The 20,316-nt window shown below is 42.7% G+C and overlaps 1 protein-coding gene across 1 annotated transcript in view; it reads right to left on the bottom strand.

Annotated features, from left to right (window-relative positions):
* NHS (NHS actin remodeling regulator) overlaps positions 1 to 20,316 on the bottom strand; it is a 250,348-nt gene that overhangs the window by 26,751 nt on the left and 203,281 nt on the right. Inside the window, exon 2 of the mRNA XM_088449523.1 lies at positions 3,906 to 4,058. Coding sequence (XP_088305649.1) covers positions 3,906 to 4,058 — 153 coding nt within the window. The remainder of the gene's footprint in view (positions 1 to 3,905; positions 4,059 to 20,316) is intronic.

Here is a 20,316-nt window from a genome sequence, read left to right as displayed (position 1 = left end):
AAGGACTTTCCTTCGCTCGTCGCGTCTGGCGCATGCGCACGACGGAGCTCCCTCCGTCGTGCGCATGCTCAGTCCATAACATCGACCCACTTGCGAGCGGACAGCCGCTCGCGAGTGGGTCTGAATCAGGTCCAATATTTGCATCAGTGCAGCACACATGCCCCTCCCCCACCACCTCCCCAATGTGCAAGCAGTGGCACATAGGTCCATCATGACACAATAAACATTCAAGCCCTGTTTTACCCACTTCAGAATTAGATGATAGGGATCTGAAAGGTGTAGTTTACCGGGAGGGAGAGTATGGAAAGTGCAGTAACATATGAAGTAACATATGCAGTAACTTATGAAGTATACTCAGTGACTGTATATACAGTCAGGTCCATAAATATTGGGACATTGACAGAATTTTCATATTTTGGCCTCTATTCACCACCACAATGGCTTTGAAATGAAACAAACAAGATGTGATTTAACTGCAGACTTTCAGATTTAATTTGAGGGTAATTACATCCAAATCAGGTGAACGGTGTAGGAATTACAACGGTTTCTATATGTGCCTCCCACTTTTTAAGGGGCCAAAAGTAATGGGACAAACTAAACAATCCTAAATCTAACTTTCACTTTTTAATACTTTGTTGCAAATCCTTTGCAGGCAATTACAGCCTGAAGTCTGGAACGCATAGAATAGACATCACCAGACGCTGGGTTTCATCCCTGGTGATGCTCTGCCAGGCCTCTACTGCAAATGTCTTCAGTTCCTGCTTGTTCTTGGGGCATTTTCCCTTCAGTTTTGTCTTCATCAAGTGCAATGCATGCTCAATCGGATTCAGGTCAGGGGATTGACTTGGCCATTGCATAACATTCCACTTTTTAGCCTTAAAAAACTCTTTGGTTTCTTTTGCAGTATGCTTCGGGTCATTGTCCATCTGCACTGTGAAGCGCTGTCCAATGAGTTCTGAAGCATTTGACTGAATATGAGCATAAAATATTGCCCGAAACACTTCAGAATTTATTCTGCTGCTTTTGTCAGCAGTCACATCATCAATAAATACAAGGGAACCAGTTCCATTGGCAGCCATACATGCCCACGCCATGACACTACCACCACCATGCTTCACTGATGAGGTGGTATGTTTTGGATCATGAGCAGTTCCTTTCCTTCTCCATACTCTTCTCTTCCCATCACTCTGGTACAAGTTGATCTTTGTCTCATCTGTCCATAGGATGTTGTTCCAGAACTGTAATGGCTTTTTTAGATGTTGTTTGGCAAACTCTAATCTGGTCTTCCTGTGTTTGTGGCTCACCAATGGTTTGCTTCTTGTGGTGAACCCTCTATATTCACTCTTGTGAAGCCTTCTCTTGATTGTTGACTTTGACACATATACACCTACCTCCTGGAGAGTGTTCTTGATTTGGCCAACTGTTGTGAAGGGGTTTTTCTTTACCAGGGAAATAATTCTTCTGTCATTCACCACAGTTGTTTTCCTTGGTCTTCCGGGTCTTTTGGTGTTGCTGAGCTCTCCGGTGCGTTCTTTCTTTTTAAGAATGTTCCAAACAGTTGATTTGGCCACACTTAATGTTTTTGCTATCTCTCTGATGGGTTTGTTTTGATTTTTCAGCCTAATGATGGCTTGCTTCACTGATAGTGACAGCTCTTTGGATCTCATATTGAGAGTTGACAGCAACTGATTCCAAATGCAAATGTCACTCCTAGAATCAACTCCAGACCTTTTACCTGCTTAATTGATAATGAAATAACGAGGGAATAGCCCACACCTGTCCATGAAAAAGGTTTTGAGTTGATAGTCCCATTACTTTTGGCCCCTTAAAAAGTGGGAGGCACATATTGAAACTGTTGTAATTCCTACACCATTCACCCGATTTGGATGTAATTACCCTCAACTTACATCTGAAAGTCTGCAGTTAAAGCACATCTTGTTTGTTTCATTTCAAAACCATTGTGGTGGTGAATAGAGGCCAAAATCTGAAAATTCTGTCAATGTCCCAATATTTATGGACCTGACTGTATATATATATATATATATATATATATATATATATATATTATATTTATATATATATATATATATATATATATACATACATACAGTCACTATATACACACATCACATTGGGATGAAGGAGGGAAGTACTCTTTATGTCATTGCTGAGGAATATCAATCCATGTGACTGGATGTGGATTGTATTCTTCATCAGCTACCACATCCTGCAATAGATATAACAGAACTGGCATAATACTTATTATATAGGTTTTCCTCACAGGCAGATGTCTCTTTATCACTTTGATGTATAGGGTGAAACTAGAAAAAGACTTGATTCAGAGATGTACGCAATGCCGATATTTACACAGATTGAGCGATTGTTAACCATTACACATGCGTGAAAGCCGCACTGCACACGCGCATCGATTGATTTCTGATTACACTCGTACAGAGAAATAATTTGCAAAGTGAGTAACAGGTAGTCAGATTTAGGGGACGGTAACGGGGGTGGTTAGAAATACGCAGGCGTATCTGACTGTTTAAATGGCGTTTTCTGGTCATAAATTAGCCACTGCGTCCTTGCTCGCAGCAGGAGAGCCCTCTGTGTGTCTGGAGACCAGCTGTGCCCTCGGCACCTTAGACTTACTCAGAAAGCTGATGGCCAGCCGTCTGATCTGTGGGCCTGATTCAGAGCCGGACGCTATTTGCGCTCGCTCGTTCAGAAAAAGGGGCCGGCTATTTAAATTGAGCGCTCGCTCTTTGTGGTCTGTTGACGCCTCTATGTCTGAGCGAGCGAACGAAACATGCGCTCGCTATTTTGTAAAGACGCCCCTTGGCCGTTCGCATCATACATCATCTCCGCTATTTATTAGATTAATCGAGTACATCGAAAGGCGTCTGAACTGCTCGCAGTGCTTGTGGTTGGATTTTCCTACCGCAATCATGTGAACAGTTCAGGCTAAGAAACAACCAAGTGACGTGGTCGATGACGCTGCTTTGTTAATTATGCACACCCTTAAAACGCCCATTTTGACCGTTTGGCACGCCTGCGTTCGGATCACCACTCCCCGTTTTCAAGCACCTTCCACTGTTACCACCCACAAACGCCTCATCCTGTCACTCAAATTAGCAGGCACTCACTGTTTTGCGAGCGCTCGATTTCCGACCGCAATGACTGGTTGGCGCATGCACATTATGACCCATACGCATGCGCAGTTGTACGAACATCGCTCGGAGCGAACGAGCGGCCGCTTACGAGCGGCTCTGAATCAGGCCTTGTGTTCGATGTTTCCAGTTTTGTGTGAGCGGTGGATGAGAGATGCTTTCAATGGGTGTCTGTAAGAACTGGACGCCTTGTGAGTCATTAGCATATTTTTGCAGCTGCATTCCGTGCAAAAACTGTGGTAGGGCATGCTGGCATGTGTAGTTCCACAGCAGCTGGTGGTCTGCATGTTGAATACCGCTATGCTTTAGATCATATATTTTGCAATTTGCTATATCTTTCTGGAAAGTTTATCATCTAAACACATGTGATTTGTGATCTCTGGTACAGATTTCTATTTTCTTGCTGGCTTCATTAAAGGGCTTCTACATAAAGCTTTTACTGCAGCACTAAAGCATGTGCAGGGAAGCCACATGTTTCTGATGTAATCCCTCTTGCAGGCCAGAAAAGACTTAACGGTAGATCTTTCTCTGCCCAAAAAGGAACCACAAAATTCCTATTCAGTAACAAATGATAAGAAGGTAAAAATATATTTTATGTGACACATGTCCATTTCTGGGCCTTCAGGAAGTGGCGTCTACAAAGCTAATATAAATGTAGTATAGATAATTAATAACATGTACATTAGATCCTAACCAACAACCTATGTGACAATTTATTACAAAGATGAAGCCGCTCACCCCTCCGCATGGAACGCAGGCTTTGCTTGGCATGGCGGTGCAGCTCCTCCACACAAGTGGGTCTAGTGGTGGGCAGGAAAATGTTCCTCTGCTGGTGCCAGGATGTTTTGTAATACACACTGAGCTTGCTCTCTGCATCAAGGTTTGAGACCGCTGTTTAGACAGAGGATAAAAGAGAGAATGCAATTTAGTCATCACTTTGCCCCATTCTTTGGAAAAGTCAGAAAACATGACATTCTGGTTCAAAGAATACAACAGACAGACAGGAAAGGATATTATGTTTCATATACTTGTCAACATTTACTACACTCTTAACAAATGCTGCTACAGTGAATCAAATCATATTCAACTTTGCTTTGTAAATTGATATATTTCACACAAACTAAGCACATACCATAAATGTACAAACATTCAATGCATTCGTTTAGTGCATAGGGACAAGTGACACGTGGAACATAGCTGGCGGATTGCTTTCCATAGCATTCATTTTTACTGGTTGCTTTATAGTCCATGGCTCATAGATGCCAACATTTACTATAATTTCCAGGGACACTTTGCTGCCAAAGCAGAATATTTAAGCACATCTCTTAGTAATCCTTAGGACACTACAGACCCCATAATTCTGAGCAGAGCTGGCCCTAGCCAAATTAGTCCCCTAGGCAAAATTTTGGGTAGTGCCCCCCCTCCCTACATGGGGCCCTGAAAAGGGGTGTGGCCTCACATAAGGGGCGTGGTCTAGCTGTGCTGTGACACCTTCCCCCATTGTGCTGTACTCCTAGCACCCCTCTCCTAGCACAGATGACATCAAAACACCCATAACCTAGCACAGCACCCCTCTCCCAGCACAGATCACAGCAGCCCTCTCCCAGCATAGTATAGATCACAGCAGCCCTCTCCCAGCACCCTTCACCTAGCGTCACCCCTCTTCCAGCACAGATCATAGCACAGCATTCATCACCCAACACAGCGCACCACCTATCACCTCGCTCCCAGCGCAGCATCCATCACCCTGGCCCTCACCCAGCACAGCACCCCCTTCTCCCAGCACGGTGTCAGCACCCCCCTCCTGACCGAGCACCCCTAATCCAGCACAGCACCCACCTCACCCAGCACAACACCCCGCACCCAACACCCCAGCCCTCACCCAGCACAGCACCTCCTCTCCCAGCACAGCACAATGGCGCCCCTCACCTGACCCAGCACCTCTATACCAGCACAGTACCTCCCCTCACCCACCACCCCAGCCCTCACCCAGCACAGCACCCCCCTCTCCCAGCACAGCACCCCTCTCCCAGCACCCACCTTCACACAGCACCCCTCTCCCAGCAGTGAGCACCACAGCACCCTCGCTGACCCTATCCCAGTTCCAGACTTACTTTACTTGAGCGCAGCCTGCAGAGCTGCCTGACTCGAGTACAACAAGCCGTGGGCGGCTGACCTGTTTTTCCCGGCTCAGGCTGGCAGACCACATCCCAGTGCATGCTGCCCCAACCCTAACCACGCACTGCAGTCCAGGTGCCCCACACCTGCAAAACAGGCCTGCTGCTACCTGGCCTGATTGGAGCTGTCAGCTGAGCTCTGATCGTGGACACTGTGAAGCGGCAGTAGTAGCTGCCAGAGTCTTTACCCAGCCGGCAGCAGGTGCCCCGGCCGTGCCTGCCCGAAACCTCCTCTGGCCCTAGACAGTCTCGGATACCACTAGGCATTCCAAATGAGCTAGGCATTTGCTTAGTTTGTCTATGCCTAGGGCCTGCTCTGATTCTGAGATTACTGCATTTAAATACATTTAATGTTTCTGCATTTTAAGTGCTACTTGTTAACTTATTCATTTATAAGGAATAAAGAATATTAACAGAAAGCTAATATGGTCATTTCCACGATCTGAAGTTCGAAATTAAGCTATAGGGATATTTCCAGGGACAAACTTTCCAGGAATTTAAAATCTTAAATTTACTAATAAGTCAGTAGAAAAACATCCAACTTGTGTCTATCAGTAAAAGGAGAAATCCATTAATCAGGAAAACTACATGTCTTACTGATAGTACAAAGCAATGTGTAACATGCACCACACCGATGATTCCATCCCAGTAGGGTTGTTAGCTAAAAGCTCTGAGCCCCCAATATATCAAATTGTTTCAAAATACTAATAATCATAAGTAGTACATTAATGTGTAATACTTTTGTAAATTAAAAAGAAAAAAAAAAAACAAGATACAAAATAAACTAAGTATTAACGGTCTACAGAAAAGAGAGGTAAACGTTTGGAGTATTAATGAAATCCTTGAGTAAACCTGTAAGTCTTGAGACTGTTTTGAAGATTTGTAGACTGGCTGCATCTCTAACTGTGTGATGCAGCCTGTCCCAGAGAGTTGGAGCAGCAAAGCTAAAAGGTCAATCCCTAAATGATGTATGGGAGAGTCTAGGCACTACCAGCAGTCCTTAATCTGAAACCAGCAAGTGTGAGTATAATGAATCAAAAGATGCTTCAAGTAAGGACTTGGTTATGTAGGACTTTGAAAGTCAGTGATAAATCTTGAAATAGATTTGCATCTTACAGGAAGCCAGTGAAGAAAGCAGAACATGCATTATATAGCAAGAACAGGGCTGGTTAGCTAACAGCGTGACAACTGCATTTTGTATCAGCTGCAAGTTGTGCAATTCTTTTAGTGGGAAAGCCGGGTACAGTGCATTGCAGTAGTCCAAGCGTGATAATAGACATAAGTCAAAAGGGTAACACCAAGATTCTGCACATTGTGAGACAGGGGCGTATCTATAATGGGTGCAGGGAGGGCCCATACCATACACCCTGCACCCATTTATTCAATACTTACCTCTCCAGAGTCCTGAGACAGTGGTAGCATCACTTTATGAATCGCCTGGCAAATGACCACCGCAGTAATTTTCCCGGCGTTTTGCACATGCCCGGTGGGGAAATCACCGGGAAAATGGCTGCTGCACCATTTTCCTCATGACCCGTGCATGCGCAGTAGACTCTGTCTGGCGTAGACTAGTGGCCAGAGTTTACTGCTGCATTCAGTTCATTGGTGCTCGGCGGGTAGAGTGGAGGGGGTCCTAGACAGAAAATGCACTTGAGCCGACTCCTCTCTTAATACGCCCCTGTGGCGAGAGTTTTGCAACTCCAAAACCCCATGCACAAGTAAAGTTGGTTGTCAAAGCTGCAGTCTTGCTCTTTGACAGTGAGATCCTATCATAAGAACCTATTTATTAAATCAGGATTGAGTCCCTCATCCATCATGAATCTCAGCTAGACAGCCAATTGATATAGTGTTCTCAGTAACCGAAACAGAAGAACCAGGCCATGATGTCTGATTATTTCACACAGTGATAGCAGGTATACTACAATTAGCATGAGAGATAGAGTATAATCCTGTGGTACACTGCATGACAGGGGCACTGGTGATGATGAGTATGCTGAAGACACTTTCTGTGACTTGCTAGTGAGAATCAATTTAAACTATGCCATCCAACCCACAAAAAATGTTCAGATGCTCATTTAGAATCCATGGCATCAAATGCTGCTGAGATATCCAAAAGGATTAAAATTGAACAATCTCCTGCTTCTTGCCATCAGAAATCACAAAGCACACACCACTCCTGCTTCAGTGCCGTATGCTGAATGAAATGGATCAAACATATCATGGGCTGACAGACAGGTTTCCAGTAGAGTTGCAACCACTTTTTCAATAACATTTAAGGAAGGTTTGCTCAAAAAAGGGTCTGTAGTTTGTCATTCTGTCTAAAAAAAATAAATAAGGTTTTCCTTAGAAGATGTTTAACAACTATATCCTTTAATCCTCACATCTCTGAGGGGAGAGAGAAAGGGGGTGGGACTGTAAATAAGAACTCTAAAACCTCAATCTGTAGAAGTCCGAGCAGCAATACAATCGAATGAGCGAGTTATTCCCATTGGGTGTACCCTAAATTTAAATGATTTATTTTTTTGAAGCATACGGGTCTATTTACTAAGCAGTGTTAGGAGACAGAGCGAAAAGTGATAAGAAAGTGATAAGGTGCCAGCCAATCAGCTCCCAACTGTAATTTTTCAAACACAGCCTGTGAGATGGCAGTTCAGTGCTGATTGGCTGGCACCTTATCACTTTCTTATCACTTTTCACTCTGTCTCCTAACACTGCTTAGTAAATAGACCCCATAGTCAGCAAGGTAAGAGAGCTATCTGCATATAAAGGGGGAGATTTAATAGAACTTGGAGAGAGATAAAATTGGAGATAAATAGCACCAACCAATTAGCTCCTAACTGTCATTTTTCAAACACAGCCTGTAAAGTGACAGTTAGGAGCTGATTGGTTGGTACTATTTATCTCTCTCCAATAGAGTTAGAGTAGTAATGGGGTTTGGCATTTTTATATACATTCACCCAGGGGCGTCAGAACGATGTTATGTTGGGGGGGGGGGATTGTGGCATTGTTAAATTATTAAAGCTCTCCTATGCACTGTGCAAAATTGACCATGGAACTATTTATGTGCTTTTATGCTACCACATTTGTACCAAAGACAACATAAGAATCTTTGATATCCAACATGAACATAGAAGATAGAAGATAAGTTGCATCAGATGTCTGCTGTGTATTAGGACTAGCTATGGTATCTCTGGTGAATGTTTAATGCCAGACATAACTTACAGAGTGGAACCAAACCGTCTAGATACAGAGAACTCTTTGAGATCAAATACAGTAGTTCACAAAAAAAGCAAGTACCAACAAAATATGTGCAATACAAAATAAATACTGTAGTTATACTACACAAATGTCAATGCCTGCTGAACTGTGACAATTTTTTGCAGATCAACTTTGAAACTAAATTTGGCATAACAAAAAACACCTATTTACTACAAACTAATTTGAAAGTGTCATTATATATAGTAAGATTTACTTAATGTTACTTTTCATAGCTGTTCTTCAGGAGGGGAAATGTGAAAAGAGATGGACATAAGGTGTTGATGACATTTGCATCATCAAGCAGACAGTGTATGTAATGCATTCAATACCCCTAATTGTGTCATCGCGTCTCTACCCACGTAGGGCGGTATTCAATTAGTTTCGCAACAGCGATAAAGTTCCGCCTGCCTGACTTTTTCGTCTACATTGCGTCTTTTGGACGCAGAAACTTATCGTGCGCATCCCCGCTATTCGCCGTATTGAATTCCACAAGATGCAAAAACGGCGACACGTGAAGTCAGAACAGGCGGAAAGTGGTGTCAGAATCAGGGAAATCAGCCTGAACTCCCCAAAAAGATGCAGAAACATTGGGGATCAATGTAGTAGTGCCCGATTAGTCCTAATAAAACTGTTTGGGGTACTTAAGTTGGTACAATAGCCTCTAATTAGCGTCTTTGCACAAGTGGTGAAGAATGGCATTAAGCAGTATTTTTTTGAGAAAATAAGTAGTCCTGGCAAATTTGGGGTGTTCTTAAGTTTTTTCTGGATTTTTTTGATGCAGTTGTCCTTTGGGGGGCTGTCCCAAGATTTCTGAGGGGTTTCCCCACCTTTGAACCCCAAAATAAAAATTTCACACTTCTTTTATCCTGCTATTCAGAGGAAAATCTTTTTCGCCTATTACATTGCATTGACTTTCCGCTTACACGAAAAGCGGGTGGAATCGAATACGGAGATAAGTTCCGACAGGAGAAAAGATGCATGCGGCGATACTTTTTCGCGGGTCTCGGCTTTTCGCTTCTAATTGAATACGGCCCTTAGTGTTCATTGATGTGGGTGTGGCTTGATATGTAATTTGAACTGTAATTACCAGTTCCTCCAGGAAATCTTGCACTAATTCTGAAGTAAAAAGTTAACTATTCTATATATTGAATCTAAATAAATTCCTTAGATCATGATTGACAATATTTGCTTAAAGCCCTCTGAGAGATCCAAAGGCTAGGTGCATGTGGGAGATGCCTGGGAAGGGGAATGTGGCACAGTGTATTGCATCATTAAAACCTAGACCCTCACTCCTCAATGCTGCGATTTGCGTCAGCAAGTGGCGTAGCCATGATGATGTGATTAACTGCAAATCGCGTTATCACAGGGAAGTGAACGATACAGGAGGCTGGTCTACTTCTCCTAGGATTGCAGAAGAACTTCCCAAAATGTGTGAGTCTCCCGAACGTCCGGGCGAGAAGACTGTGATGTATCCATTATTTCTTTATTTCTCAGGAGATAATTCATTTTGCTTAGAAGTTATACTAGAAAAGCTCAAGCTCACCCAGAGACTGAAGTGGTGGCTTTGTAAGATAATGAACAAGCTCCCAGGCAGTGGCGTAAGTTCATCCCACACTCCCGGAGGCAAGTTATAATTTTGTGCCCCCCCGTCACAGCCGCTGACACTGTAATGTAGCAATTGTCATGCAGACAGGCTATAGATAGACAAAGGCAGCAGCTGATGGTCTGACATGGAGCTCTCCACTAGTGTATGGTGGCTTTTCAGGTGCCGAGAAGAGGTGCCATGTATTGGGCGGCCATGACGGTACACTCCGGGTACATAGTTACAGCCCTAAGTGGGGTGAATATGTTGTTGACAATGGAGGAGATGCCCCTTCAGAGCTGGAGCCCGGCAGCAGGCGCCTCCATTGTCTCCCATAGTTCTGCCCCTGCTCCCAGGCACACACAAACCCATGTGCTGATTAATTCTGGCTTATCTCTCTAACTATATGTTTATATATATTTATTAATAGATATATAATATAACTAGGTAGTCAGTGCACAATCTTTAATAAACATATCTGCATTTCACTTTCAGTCTGCAGGCATTCCATCTTCACAGTCATGGTAGACAGTAAATGGAGTCTGGACTGGCTGCTTATCATGCCTCATTAGACTCCAAGGGGAGGGATTACTGAGAGTTAATACCTTATTTTACAATTACATACCCGTGTCCGAGCACACAGTGTGATTAATACACTGCACCTGCCAGAAACTATTCTTAGAAAATGACTCATTGGCTTTCTATGTGTTTACCTGGTTATAGGATACCCGCCAACTTCATAATGAACCGAAGAAAGTTAGTTTAAACTGCACATAGAGAACAATATAATTTCAGCCTATTGTAGTGATGATGAATTACTGGTTTTCTAAACAAAATTTGTAAAAAAAAAAAACCTGACAAATAAAAATACTATAAACTATTATAAAGGAGTAAAACAATAAAACGATATTTAACTTTCACTTTTGCACATTTAAAATGCAGTCAGTTGATGCACCATGTTGTCCATCCGACGTTAACTGACACACAGAATTTGTATACATGTTGGAAAACATAAATTACTACTAAGTCATAAAGAACTGTTGTATATAATGAGATACTAGCAGCAATGATATAGATACAGTAAAGCAGGACATATGACAGCTGCCATGTCCAACGCCATTACAGCTCTTTCACTCCTGTGCACTGATAATACCAAAAACTGGGGCCTATTTGTGAACAAGCAGCAATAGTGACTCTGAGGGCTGCATATTGCAGGAATAAAATTCTATTATTGTTGCAAATTATTAATAATGTATCATCAAGGCAGCTGAGCGATACTCAGCTGCCCCACCCTCTGCAATACTTCTACATAGCAGAAAGGGTTCACTTACCCCCTCGCTGAGCTAGTCTTTGCTGATATGCTCATGTGTAAGCAGTCTAAACAGGAGACTCCCACTCAATCCCCACCGGAAAGGAGACATGCAAAGGAACATGGGGTACACTACAAATGGAGCTGCCGGCTGTTTGCATTACCTTCGGAGCATGTCTGCGGTCCAGGACCCCTGTATTGCTACTCTCCGGGGCGGCAGGAACTATGTTGGAGGCGGTAATGGAGGGGATTATTTGGGAGGCTCCATTCAGCTCAGCAGCGGCATGTGTGAAAGAGCCAAATGAAGCCTCCCGGACAGTCCCTGCCACCACCGGAGAGTAGACATGCAGAGGACCTGCACTGCAGACATGATCCAATGGTAGTATGCAGAGAACCCAGAAGCCAATATCAGTGTGCCCCATGTTCTGAATTAGACCTATACTTACATATATTTACTGCATAAAATAGACATGACAACCAGGGCTGTAACTAGGGTGGTGTCAACCTGTCATGGCACAGGGCACCGTAGGGCAGGGGGCGCTGTTTGGGCCTGTCATTTTTCTGTTTATCATTCTCACTTGTTGCTTCCTCTTCTTTTATCCCCAGCATCTCCTGACCTCCCCTATCTCTTCCCTAGCTCATCCCCATGAAGCCATGCCCCTTTTTTGTTTGCATTATGTCCCTATTTGAAAAATAGGGTTGCGCCAATGCTCAGTCTGGCACAGGGCACCAAAAAGTCTAGTTACGGCTCTGACGACAACACCCATATTTGAGAGACATTTGGTTCAGAGGTTACTGCTTACTAATAAATACCACCATATATGAAATAAACACTGCTTATTATAAATACAGCACAACTCCATTGGGGCTGCCAATTACACTGTGTTTCACTGTGTTGCGTCCTTTGCACTATTGCATATATGCATCACTAGTCAGTCAGTGCAGATATGTTAACTCCTTGTGGTATATTTACTAAAGTGAGAGTTTGTAGAAGTGGAGATGTTGCCCATAGCAACCAGTCAGATTTTAGCTATTATCTTCCAGAAGGTGTTACTTTAATGTTAATTAGAATCTGATTGGTTACTATGGACAACATCTCCATTTCTAAAAACTCTCACCTTAGTAAATATACCCCCTAGTGTGCTGGAAAGTCACTATACCGTGACCACTGACAGTGTGGATGTCATGCTCAGTGAGGATGGGTGTGCGCAGGATCTGCACTAGCACAGTCTCCTGTTGTACTTGTACTATACTGAGATGCTAGAAGGTAGTCTGGCTCCTTAGATCATTCAAGCGTGCTTGTTCTAATAATAACTGTACAAAGGGCAAGCAAGAAGTATTTCTGCTCTATTTATTTTGCTTTATTTCATTGGTTTCCCCCCAGCACTGTCTGGTAGACATTTTGTTTTCTTTCCATTTGAATTCCAATAATTTTTTTGCTATACAATTTTTTTGCTTCATAAAAAAAACTCTAATCTCAATTTAAAGGGACACTACCATACACACACTATATATAGGAAGAGTTATATTGTATGGCAAATGTATATATGGTTGTTGTTGAAATTAGCATTGAAACAAGTGAATTGAGTTGTAAACATCAGAATAGTCACAACTGGTCTCACCCAGTGCTCCCTCCTTGTGTCAGTCTGTCACTGTGTGGGGAACCCTCACACTATTCTGCTATGTTGCCCTCACATGTCTAGTTACACCCGTACATAATCATATTATACTACAATTGCATGTTCTATCAACATAGAAACATTATTGTTTCTAGACTGATTGATGTATGGATAGGACTATGGGCCTGATTCAGAGTTGGGAATAGAGAGAGATATCTCTCTCAACTGATCATCTTGGTGAAACCATGCTGCACTGCAGGTGGGGCAGATTTAAAATGTGCAGAGAGATTTAGATTTGGGAGGAGTGTTTCCAAACTGACATCCAAATTGTAGAGTAATAATAAAGCTGTGCAGTATTTGTGGGCTACATGCAAAATCAGCCAGTATTTACCCCACATGTAAAAAAAAATGTATGTATTTACACCCCTTGCATTGCAATATGGTTTGTTCAGGTTCACAGTTGAGAGAGATATCTCACTCTATTCCCAACTCGGAATCAGGCCCTATATTCAGTATCGTTAAACATGCAAGGTTAAAGAGAGAGAACAAAAAATCACCATGGCTTAGGATATGAATGGCTTATTCTTTACCAAAAAGAATGTTGTAATCAACTCCTTTAGATTTTCATCTTTTTTCCCCTAAGCTCTTAACAGACATCACCCAAACATTATAATGCCCTTTTTAATGAGTTGTGACAGGAAGCAAAGAGAACACAACATGCTTATGTATTAATAAGAACTCTGAGGCATTCAATAATGTATGCACTGCTATACTGCTCTTTCCACAGCACTGCTTCCCTCCGCATAATATTGCAGCAAACTCAAACTGATAGCTTAGCCAGCAAAAAACAGTGGGCTTAGCACATACTGCATGAAGCACAATTACATTTACATTGATGAATTTATAATTGTATCAGCTGATCACAAGCTTGTCATTCAAGTACATTTCTCTTGATAAACGTAGATTAATTTTCTGGAGACAATTTTCAAACCTGGGATGTGGCTGTTCACCCTCAGAATGTGTTATTTGTCATTTGTGCAGCCAACATTACTATGTTCCAAAATGTATTGGAAATCCTAGAGCTGTTGCACAAACTAGCCACTCTGAAACACATTTGATCCCCCAATCACCTCAGTTAATTTCGGCAAAGGAGTCTGCAAATGAGGCACTCTGTCAGCTCAAGAGATGCACGTCCCTCCTATCATGATAACATAACTCCCAACATGTGAGGGTGTGGAATCATGATATAGGGCATGGATGTGACACACTGGAAGTGTGACGGTGTCATCATAGTCATGAACATGCCCCCGGTGGATGTGGCCACCATTTTATTGCTACAAATACCGGAGGCACCTGTCTGCTGTGCCTGCGGCTGAGGAATACCTCCCAACCCCCTGCAAATAAGGATCACGAGACAGTAAAGGTGCGTATCCACTAGCAGATAGTGGAACGACAGTACGATTACAACATTGTAATTGTACAGTCGTTCCTCTTCCCCTGTAGTGCCTACACTGAACGATATGTCATTCAGTGCAGGCACCCTCCCTCATCCCGGAAAATGGTCACTCTGTCATTATCGGCAGATTGACCAGCATGTTTAGGCGATGATTGATGTCGGAAACGACCAGCGTGAGCGCACATCGCTGGTCGTTTCCGACATTTTCATGCCCGATTTGTGCACAATTAATGAGCGATTGAACGATATCGTTATCGTTCAATCACTCATTTTAAACGGCAAGTGGATACCCGCCAGTCACTCAAACTGGGACTGTCCCACTATAACTGCGATTGTTGGTAAATTTGTGATAACCTGATCATCTTTAGCCAAGTATATACTTCTATTATTCCCTTACAATATTCAGCTCAGTAGTAAAATAAAAGCCTCTTATATAAACTCAGTGCCAAAAACATATTCTTGCATTTAAGCTAAATATCCCGGGTTGGGTATGGCGCCAGTATTCAGACCGTCGGCATCCCGCATGCCGGGATGCTGACTACATCCCTCCCATATATAAAATCACGTGTATTTTTATATCAGGAAGGCCCTGTCCGTTCCACTTATTTCCTAGGAACCCAGAAGACTGTATAAAACAAACCTCTCTGGGATGGATATAACTGCCTGAGGTCCATCACTCTATATTCCACAAGACCATAAACATTGCATAACAGCTCCAATATTATGGGGTATACACACGTATTTGGGCCAGCCTTTTTAATCACATTGTACGCCCATAAAATGTTGCTAAAATCTCTCAAACAATTTTGCGCCCTCTGAGGTGAATTGAGCAGGTTTTCATGAGCAGTTATTTCACTGTTTTACAATTGGATTGGATTTTTCTCAGGCTCCTATTCTCTCTCCTTGTAAACATGTAATATCAGTTTGAGGTTAATATTTTTTGCTCACAGACAAAAATAGAATTTTTTAATTTCTCATTGAATCGGGTGATATAAAAAAAATGTAAATCATTTGTGATTGCAAAAAACTAAATTTGAACCAAAGTAAATTGCCCATTAAAACTTATTAAGCATAGCAGATTACTCCAAAGATATCTTTCTGTGAAGCTGAGGTTTTTTGTTTACATATGTTCCATTACTTAGCTGCACTACCACCCTCTCCAGAGCCCAACGGGCTGTGTGACAATTAGGGTGGGGGGGTGAGCAGGAACACCAATGTTCCCTCTTTCTGCAAACAATATAAATGTGCTAATTAAAATATCTAACACTTAAGCCACTTATCCACTAGACGATATTTTTAACAACTGAACGATAACGATATCGTTCATTATATCGTCCAGTGTATATGCCGTCAATGACCAGGGAAGCGCTCCCGCTGGTCATTGACGACGTCGCTCATCGCCTGAACCTGCAGCCCAACCTGACGATATCGTTAGGTTGTGCAGGTTCGGGGATGAGGGACGGTGCCGGCACTGAACAATATATATCGTTCACTGTGGGTGCTCAATGTCGTTAAGGACACTGAGCACACCACTGCCGGGGACACACTACACGATAACGCTCATGGAGCAAATCGTGCAGTGGATATGCGCCTTTAGGTGGTAGAGCATCTCTAAGATCTTTGGAGGCAGTTTTGAAGCAAATTTTCCTATGTGCGTATTTACTGCAAATACACAATTACCCAATTACCCTAAAAATCAGGCTATACACAAGTATTTACTCTTTAAAGTTCCCTGTCATACAATTTAAAAATAATCACAAATGAATATTAATGCTGTCATTAAATTGCAACCAGCTTCTAACTGTAATTTTACAGTCTGTGTATGAAAAATGACAGTTAGAAGCTGATTGGTTGGTACTTTATCTCTCTCCATGGTTTGATACAATACGCCTAATGTACTGAAACAAGGACTTTAATGATGTCATGGGAAGTTCCTCAGTGAAGTGAGCATGCTCCTGCCAGTAAATGGGCTGATCAGTCTTTCAGTATTAATTTAGCACCCATTTCTGTTTTTTCTGGAAAATTACTAACTTCATGCCTTCATGTAAGATGGTAAGTTTGAAAGAAACTATACAGCTGTAGCACATAGTAAATGTAATATATGTTTATTTATATGGTGTATATGGGTAGCTCACAAGATGGTTTTAATATACAGTGTATATATATATATATATATAAAATATATATTATAGGGCTGATTCCCTAGTGGACACTGCTGCGTCCCCTCTAGCGTCTGTTGCTGGAGTCGCAGGAGGGATAATATGCAAATGCTAGTGTCAGCCTTTCCCTTGTGTATTAGTGTGTACCTGTATGTGCTGGTCCTGAGATGCCCACTGTCATTGGCCGTGCACGCTGTAACACCATTGATGGTTCTTGTCACTCCACCATTGGCACACCATCACATGCACCATCATCACTTGAACCTGCCCTATGTCAGGTGCAGTTTCTCCGTCTGCACATGGACTCTGTGAAAGAGGCTATGTGTCTGGGAACGCAGCTGCTTTCACTGACACATCGAGGAGACGCCTGGGAACGCCCATTGCTTTGCCTCTTGGTATCTGATACCACCGGAGCCATACGCAACAGAACCTTTGTGCTTACACTTTGTGTTTTATGAATATTTAGCCCATAAACATTAGCAAATAATTGCTCAACTACAGGAACATCCGCATTGCATGTGTGCAACATGCAATGCAGATATGTGCAACTCTGAATTAGGCCCTATATTTGCTTTCCTGACCAGCGGCAAGGGTGAACCACTGTAGCTGCAGTTGGTGCACTCGCAGTGGGGTCCACAGATGGGGGAGCCTTGCTTCCCTGTCAAAGACACATATATATATATATGTAAGGTTTTCACCATTGGGCAGTACACTGGGGCCCTTTAAAAGGTTTTTTTTCTGGGGCCCACAATTATCAGGTTTAATCTCCTGCTAACTTTACACATTTAGCACTTGTATTTTTTTTGTAGCCATCTTTCTTAAATTAAAAATCAGTCCATCTTGTATCCAAGAGCCTATACTGATTGAGGATATTTACATTCCTTTTGGGCAATTCCATTAGCACCCATAGAGGTGCGCAGGAAAATGTGCATTGTTGGTGTAATGTGATTCTCTGTGATATTCACAACCACACATAGCAACCATACAAATTACCCACTGGTCAGGGAACAGTTCATTTTGAATATTGTGAAGTAAATGGAATGAAGAGGAATGTGTTAAGGTGCGTACACACGAGACAATGTGCTCACGATGCGATATCATGAGCGCTTTTCCTTGAACTCTCCCCGGAAGCTCCCTGGCACGCCAAGCTCCCCGGCACTCCAGGATACGATATGGTGATAAAAAGTGTCTAATCTCACCAATGATCTATTGTGCGTCCTTAACGATTTCCAGTGCATCGTGTATGAGATTGCCAGATCTTGCCTGCTGTAGGCAAGATCTGAAGATAGAACGGACGACCCAAGGGTACGCACATCGGCATTGTGATCATGAGTGAACACTCACGTTTTGGACATTTTTTACACGATTTGTCATTCTGATGCGTCGAAATCGGGCGAATCGTGCAAAATATCGTCTAGTGTGTACGCACTTTTAGTGGCCTGCAGTGATGCCCAAATAAGGTATAATATAGGATACAACTGTACATAACCATATACAGCAAAACTATGGATTTAAATGCCATGAACACGTCTTACTGCTGGAGATAGAGATCATATAATAATAATAACAGCAGTTAATTTATGGAATATTGATGTAAATTTTGTACACTTAATTCAACAATTAAATACATTTGTACTTTATAAATAACCTTCAAATGCTTACATAAGAGCATACATGTTCAACTTCAAAGCAAAGTACAATGTATGAGGATATCTGAGAACGTGTCACAGTGAATGTTGCTATAGCCAGCATACAGTATACAGCATAGCAACACATCTTACCTGCAGTCACTGTGATGCAGAAACACCATTCCACAGCCAGCATGGAGAGAACAGCTTGGTACAAACACTTCACTTACACTCCTCCCCCTGATGGACAGATGTTCACTCAACATGCAGCTGACGCTAAAATAAATGTCACCTCTGAACTGATAGATGTGCTAGCCAAGGATTGCTGATGCATAGTGGAGGAGGGCAGCAACCACAAACTGCTTGGTCATTGGTCGCTGAGATGACCAGCAACATCAGTACATTTCCTCCTATGCTTCTAGTCGCTCCCCAATTTCTCTGATAACATACAGGAAAAGCTTTATGCTTCCAGTGGGATGCCATGTGCTCCTGGAGCCTGACAATTTTTACAAAGGGAATGTAAATGGCATAAATACATCAGAGAGAAAAAAAAAAGAAGAAAATACCATCATGCTTTTATTGATTTTAATCAATATCAAATCGATCAACATCCTTGTTGTGTTTCTGCATACATCCCTACCCTCCTGGAATTCACGGGAGGCTCACGATTTTTCGGGTAACCCCTCGCACCCCTGGAAGTGTAGGCACTTCTCCCACATTCTGCCCACTTCCTAGTGAAGTAGGCAGAATGGGGAGAACATTAGCGAGGATCGGCAGGTCTGTGTCTGTTGGGGGCTGGGCCCAATGTCGCGATTCTATGAGAATCGCATCATTTAGCCCCGCCCCTATTTAAAATATGCATTGCCGTGGTGAATTGCTGTGAAGGGAGGGGCTTAATGGTGCACTTTCGGCCTGCCCCGCCCCCAACTACATCCACCTGCTTCTCCTCCCCGGGCTTCACCCAGGGAGGAGAATTTCGAAGTAGGTAAGTATGGTTTCTGAGGCTATACAGTATATTACACATTTATTAATACAAAAAAATATTTTCTGGTTGTAAATATGTGATATAGGGGTCTATTTACTAAGCAGTGTTAAGTAGGGTACACACTAGACGATATGCTCCCTGAGCGATATCATCTAGTGTGTCCCCGGCAGGGTGTGCTCAATGTCGTTCATGACATTGAGCACACCCGCTGAACGATATCATTAACAATATTGTTCAGTGCCAGGATCTCTCCCCCATTCCCCAACATGCAGCAACCTGACAATATCGTCAGGTTGGCCTGCATGTTTACACGATGAACAATAATGATGAACGACCCGCGGGAACGCGCATCGTCGTTATCGTTCATCGTTTTGGTGTTAAAAATGGATGATAAAGTGGACGACTGAACGATAACGATATAGTTATCGTTCAGTCGTCCACTTTAATCGCCTAGTGTGTACGCACCTTTAAGAGACAGAGTGAAAAGTGATAAGGTACCAGCCAATCCACTCCTAACTGCCATCTCACAGGCTGTGTTTGAAAAATGACAGTTAGGAGCTGATTGGCTGGCACCTTATCTCTTTTCACTCTGTCTCCTTACACTGCTTAGTAAATAGACTCCATAGCGTCTGAAACACATCAATGTTAATTGATCTAGATCAATTTGAAATTGATTAAAATCAACATTTAGTAAATATACCGTGTGGAGTGTTGCTGTGTTCCTCATATAGGGACCATTCTGGGATATATATACACACACACATACATATATAATGGTTTGTAATAATGACAGAAGACCCACTAACATGATTGGACACACTAAATTACATGACCGTGCACTATTCTCCCGACCAAGCTTGACCACACTCCAAAGAGTGGTATATCTATTCATCAGCAAATCTATAATGGGTGCACTGCATACAGGCCCCTGGGTCCAGGGGGGCCAACAACACACACCCTGCTCCCATATAATTAT

Source organism: Taudactylus pleione, unplaced genomic scaffold, assembly GCF_031769625.1.
Source record: "Taudactylus pleione unplaced genomic scaffold, aTauple2 ptg000487l, whole genome shotgun sequence".
NCBI lineage: Eukaryota > Metazoa > Chordata > Amphibia > Anura > Myobatrachidae > Taudactylus > Taudactylus pleione.
Note: the sequence above shows the minus strand (reverse complement) of the source record. Positions and strands in the feature narration are given on the sequence as shown.